This window comes from Artemia sp. Qi Xiang Cuo, chromosome 2 (assembly GCF_049724085.1).
Source record: "Artemia sp. Qi Xiang Cuo chromosome 2, ASM4972408v1, whole genome shotgun sequence".
In the NCBI taxonomy this organism is placed as follows: domain Eukaryota; kingdom Metazoa; phylum Arthropoda; class Branchiopoda; order Anostraca; family Artemiidae; genus Artemia; species Artemia sp. Qi Xiang Cuo.
The window spans coordinates 85,759,350-85,765,349 of record NC_142795.1 but is presented as its reverse complement, the minus strand read 5'-3'; the positions used below and the strand labels follow the sequence as shown (position 1 = coordinate 85,765,349).

The 6,000-nt window shown below is 38.7% G+C and overlaps 1 protein-coding gene across 4 annotated transcripts in view; it reads left to right on the top strand.

Annotated features, from left to right (window-relative positions):
• The window catches only part of LOC148955734 (uncharacterized), a 122,904-nt gene that overhangs the window by 93,175 nt on the left and 23,729 nt on the right, over positions 1-6,000 (top strand). The window contains exon 7 of one of the 4 annotated variants that reach the window (XM_089103838.1): positions 2,069-2,340. The exons of the other annotated variants lie outside the window; for them this stretch is intronic. Coding sequence (XP_088959964.1) covers positions 2,069-2,289 — 221 coding nt within the window. The 3' untranslated portion in view covers positions 2,290-2,340. Of the gene's footprint in view, positions 1-2,068; positions 2,341-6,000 lie in introns of those variants that run through there. 4 annotated transcript variants of the gene reach the window in all.

Genomic DNA, 6,000 nt, shown 5'->3' with positions numbered 1-6,000 from the left:
CTTTTGATGGGTAAGACTAAGCTTATTTATTGGAAATCAGCATAAAAATCCGATTCTTTTGCTGTATCTACTGGTATCAAAATTCCGTTATTTTAGAGTTTCGGCTACTATTGAGCCGGGTCGCTCCTTACTTACAGTTCGTTACCACGAACTGTTTGAATAAACTAAAAAGTAAGTCTATAGAAAAGTTGACGGAATTGAAAACTTAAAATGACCACAAGTTAATTTGTATAAGACATGAATAATAAAAAGAACAAATTACAATGAATTACAATGATACAAAAATTATAGTGAACGATCAATTTAATATTTTACATGGGCATAAATACCACAAATAAGTACGGTGTTGCTACCCCATCCGAACATCGGAGTGGCTATGTTGTTAATTATGCTATATTGAAAACACACCAAAAAAGGGAATTTTGAAAATTCTGTTGTTTTTTTTTCAATCGAAATATTGATCAAACTAGTTAAACCTTACAAACACGTTGAGATAAATTATCTTGTGACAATCAATTAAGTATTACTATTTCAATACAGTACTAATTTTGATCCATGTTTCCTCTATTTAAAGTCCTTCCTTTCAGGTATATGGTATTTTTGATTGTGTTGTCATGTTACGACAACAGAATTTTCTTTTTATACTAAGTAATTTGTTTCCTACAGAAACCAGGTCAATGCCTCTAATTACCAGACTCACTCTTATCACCTATCTTATGGAGGGGTTTGATTAAAGCTTTCCAAGAATCACTAGATATCTGTTGTCTTTCAAAAATTTTATTCATAATCTTCCGTGACTTATCTCTAACCTCACAACCACCATATTCAAAAATGTCATTTACCATACTATCAGCGCCTGGGGCCTTATTGTAATTTAATTCTTTTTACGCTAGAGCAAATACGACATGGTATCTGATTTTATTCATTTTATTTTTTTTATAATATTTAATGTTTGTGATCATGTAAACACTGGACAGTGTTCTCACTCATATCAAACATTTATGCGCTCTTATAAGGAGAAATGATAGAAAGGAGAAACAGAATTATATTTAACAATATACTAGAAAAAAAAGAACAGAAAGAGAAGACACTATCAGGTGAGCCTTTTCTTTGCATATTTTTAAATTTAGACATCGAAATGCAAATTTGACCTCTCTAAGATTGTGAAGGTTCTTTTTTAAATAAATCTTAAAATTTGTCTTAGACCTGCTCATCCTAAATTTAGTATAGGAATATGTTTTGTGCAATGTAATTAGGAATATGCTATTCACAATTAGATTGCCCTTCCTCGCTGAAGGGCCATGAAACGGAGATCTGCACCGCCGGTTTGGACTTTAAGGGTCTAGTGCCGCATCCTTTACCTTTACCTTAAATTAAGTTAAAAAACGGAAGAAAGAGTTTAAAATCAATCATGTTAGGATATAAAATGAATGATATGATATAATATGTAATATAATATAAATGTAGTATAAAGTCAATCTAATATAAAAGCGAGTGAAATGGGTTTTTTTGCGGTGATTAATATTTAACTGGTATTGAATATTTAGGTAACACAAACTATCATGACGAATAAAGGGGGATGAGGAGTACCTCTGTGAAGAAAATAATATAAACATAGACTAGTCATGTGGGCGTAAGGCTCCCACATATTCTGAGTAAGCCTAACCTATTTTTCTTTTACCAATTATATACTAAGGGGTGATAGACCAGTATTATGTAAAGGTTAGCCTTAGGATAAACCCTTGTGAGACAAAATGTTCCTTTATCTTTTTTATTCTGGAGCGAACGATGAGGGCAGAGGGTAAATTTGTTATTTCTCCACGTAAAGCAGCATAATCCACATCCAGCATAAATCCACATAAAGCCATGTGAAGGACAGAGAAACAAAAAGTATAATGTGAAGAAAGCGTAATAACAGCTGAAAAGCGAGAGTTCTTGCTGTTTAACTTAGCTGTATGACTAAGGACAAAGGAGTAAAAGTAAGTTGTAGAGCGTGTTTGCTTTTTAATCTCTTGATTTAAGAGATTATCTTTTAATTTTCCGCAGATGATCTCTTAATTTTCCGCAGACGTAGAAGCGAGTCCAAGTCCAGTTCGTAGCCGCTACAGAATTAGGCCAGCAATATCTGCTCAGTCAGATGGAATCGATCACTGGCCGAGAAAATCTGAGAAGCAGAGCCGTTGTAAAGAGTACAAATCAGGCTATACAACCTTCGAGTGTGAAAAGTGTGACGTGGCTTTGTGCCTTACTGCCAAAGACAACTGCTTCAAGGCCTTTCACACAAATTAAAAATTCCCCGTTTTGGTTTAGCTGAGAGGCTAATGGTGTATTTTAACCACATGAGGTAAAATCAGTAATTTGTACCAATATTGCCAATAAACGATTTTTTGTCAATGCTACGGCGTAAGGGTCACATGGGTAGCGTTCATATTTTTTGGCAAAACGGATTCCTATATTGGCCTGTATAGGGTTAATTATGTTGATTCACGTGATGTTTTGATAAAAGTATGTACAGTATGTATGATTGCGCATCAGCTATTAGGGAATTTGGTCGGTGAGTCATTGTGTATGTAGAGGGAGTATTGCCTGATGCCTCAAAAAGTACATTTTGAACTCCAAATTGTCTTAACTGTCTATGAGCCTCAGGAAAATATAGAAAGCGGTCAGGTGTTTGGGGTGGAACTAATGTCTAATATTCCTTTATTTGGACTAAACATGAACTAGAATAACCCTCCAGTTACTCTGAAAGTTTCAACTTACAGTTCCTGAGACATTACTGATAGGCTCATTTAGGCTACCTAATCGCACGTAATGTAATTTGATTTAGTTCAACATCCTCCTAAAGATTTGCTGAAACCTTCACCTTAATTCGCTTAGCTTCAGTGGTAGTAATAGTCGTAGAAATAGTTGTAACATTAGCAACAGCAGTAGTAGCAGTATGTATGTTTGGACCCCTGAACCTAATTGTAAGATAAATGTTCTTTTGTAAATTAAATTCATTCCCGCTTCAGGACTCGTTGTTTCTCCCCCTCCCCCGGTCTAAGTCTTAAATGCCATGTAATCCTTTGCCTGGCTTTTCCCTGGTAATTTCTTGCAGCCTACCTAATTAGCTTTATCAAAGGTAGAGCAATAGTGCTGCCGCCTAAGTAAAGAACGATGTTGGCACAATATATTATTATTATTTTTTTATCCTTTAGACCAGGGCACTTCGGATCGAAGGAGTTGTCGTAGAAACTTCGGAAAGAGATCATTCGATTGGAAATTGGAAGGGCTTGTGCCCTTTTTGATAATCGAAAGTGATTGGAAGGCAACTAACATCTCTTTCACGCCCACCATTTCCCCAAATACATCCAATCAAAATTTTGAGATAGCCATTTTGTTCAACGTAGTTGAAAAGTCTTGAAATTATATCTTTGAGGAAGACACTCCCCCACAGCCATCAGGGCAAGGGTTGTAATTTATGCCCGGGGGGTATATAAGGTTTTTGTTGAAAGCGTTGTCGTTGAAACTTGAAAAAGGGCTCATTTGATTGGAAATTCAAAGGGCTAGTGCCCTTTTTAACAGACGAAAGTGGTTGGAGGGCATCTAACCCCCCTGTAACGCCCACCATTTCCCCAAACACATCCAATCAAAATTTAGAGATAGCCATTTTGTTCAATGTGGTTGGCAGTTCTAGAAATTAGGTCTTGGAGGATGACAACCCCCCCCCCCCCCACACACAGCCCTTAGGGCAACGATTGTAAGTTATGCCCTGGGGGCATATAAGGTTTTTTTACAGAAAGTGTTGTTGTAGAAACTTCCAAATGGGCTCATTCGATTGGAAATCGGGCCCTTCTTAATAGTTGAAAGTGATAAGAGGGCAACTAACCCCTCTCTCTCGCCCACCATTTCCCCAAACAATCAAAGTCTTGAGATAGCCATTTTGTTCAACGTAGTTGAAAGTTTTGGAAATTAGGTCTTTGAGGATGATAAACCCTCAGGCAAGTCCTCAGGCAAGGGTTATAAATAATGTCCTGGGGGCATATAAGGTTTTTGTAGAAAGCATTGTGGTAGAAACTTCAAAAAAGGTTCATTTGATTGGAAATTGAAAGGACTAGTGCCCTTTTTAATAGTCGAAAGAGATTGAAGGGCAACTAACCCCCCTCTCACGCCCACCATTTCCCCAAACACATTCAATAAAATTTCTAGATAGCCATTTGGTTCAACGTAGCTGAAAGTTCTGGAAATTATGTCTTTGAGGATGACAATTCCCCACATTCCTCAGGGCAAAGGTTGTAAGTTACGCCCTGGGGGCATATAAGGTTTCATATAGAGAGTGTTGTCGTAGAAACTTCAAATCAATTGGATATTGAAGGAACTAGTGCCCTTTTTAATAGTCAAAAGTGATTGGAGGGCAACTAACCCCCTCTCACGTCCACCATTTCCCAAACACATCCAACCAAAATTTTGAGATAGCCGTTTTGTTCAACGTAGTTGAAAGTTCTGGAAATTAGGTCTTTGAGGTTGACAACCCCCTCCCCTCCACAGCCCTCAGGGTAAGGTTTCTACAGAAATAGTTGTCATAGAAAGTTCTAAAAAGGCTCATTAGATTGAAAATTGAAAGGGCTAGTGCCCTTTTTAATAGTAGAAAGTTGTTCGAGGGCAACTAACCTCCCTCTCACGCCCACCATTCCCCCAAACACATCCAATCAAAATTTTTAGATAGCCATTACGTAGTTGAAAGTTCTAGAAATTAGGTCTTTAAGGATGACAACCCCCCACAGCCTTCAGGGTAAGGTTTGTAAGCTATGCCCTTGGGGCATATAAGGTTTTTTATAGAAAGGTCATAAATACATGCGGAGGAGGAAGAAGGCCCCTCAAATGTACACTCAAAAGGGCCCACTGGTTTGTCCACAAGACCCTGGAGTTACAAACCTTCTCCCAGTAATGGGTTATATTGCATGGTGATGCAGAACACAATTGCGGGAGGATCCTCTATAGGAAGACAACTGCGGCACGGCGTAAGATCCAGATCTATGGACAACTGCCTCTGCAAAGGGCTGTCTCGATCCTTTTGGGGTACCTGCAAGACTGGGGACCTTGCGGTCACCTCTTTTCCTGCTTGAGGAGCGGCGCCCCTCGAGGAAACTATAGCCTAGTAAACGACACAGCATTCGCACGGGATTCTGATTAATGGATATTCCTTCTGGGCTTGGTATGTTTTGGCGGGCGTTTTCGGGTTGAATAACCTCTTCCTGGCTAATTGATCTAATACGAGTTGCTTCCCCATTGTAGCATAATATTTGTAGGCATGGATATATAACGATTCGGAGGTAATAGACTCGGAATTGCCTGTGCAGGATTTCGACTTCCGTTGCCAGAAAAACATCATCAAGTACTAAGACCCATATTGTGACCAAAGTAGGCCCATGATTGCACATAGCCGCCTTTCATTGAGGTCACAGAAACTTCTTGCTGCCCGGCTGTAAGCCGGCTTAAGGACTTCGGTGTAGGTTTGAGAAGATATGTGATGCCCGTCCTGCACTGGTATCCGGGATCGTTGCTTGTCTTGAGGCGAAAATAATTTCAATCATTTAAAGAACATGAAAATTGGAACTTGGAATGTTACGACGTTAACGAATGACCATCGTAATGAAATTTTGACAGGTGAATTCAGACGATTCGAACTTGGCTTATTCGGAGCTTCAAAAACTCATATCCCAGGGGTAGGAAGTATGAAATTAGGTGACACAGAATTTGTTTACTCAGGCAGGAAGGATGGGGTACATAGACAGGGAGTAGGGCTCATGATGAATAAGGAAGCTGCTAAGTCTTATTTAGGCTGGGAAGGTATTAACAATAGAATACTAATTGCTCATTTTATGACTAAAAAGTTCAGGGTATCAGTTATAGTAGAATATGCCCCTTATGAACCGACTGACGGAGATACTAGTGACTCAGATGAATTTTACTTACAGTTACAGGAGCAAAGATACAGGGTCCCATGTAGAAATATGATGT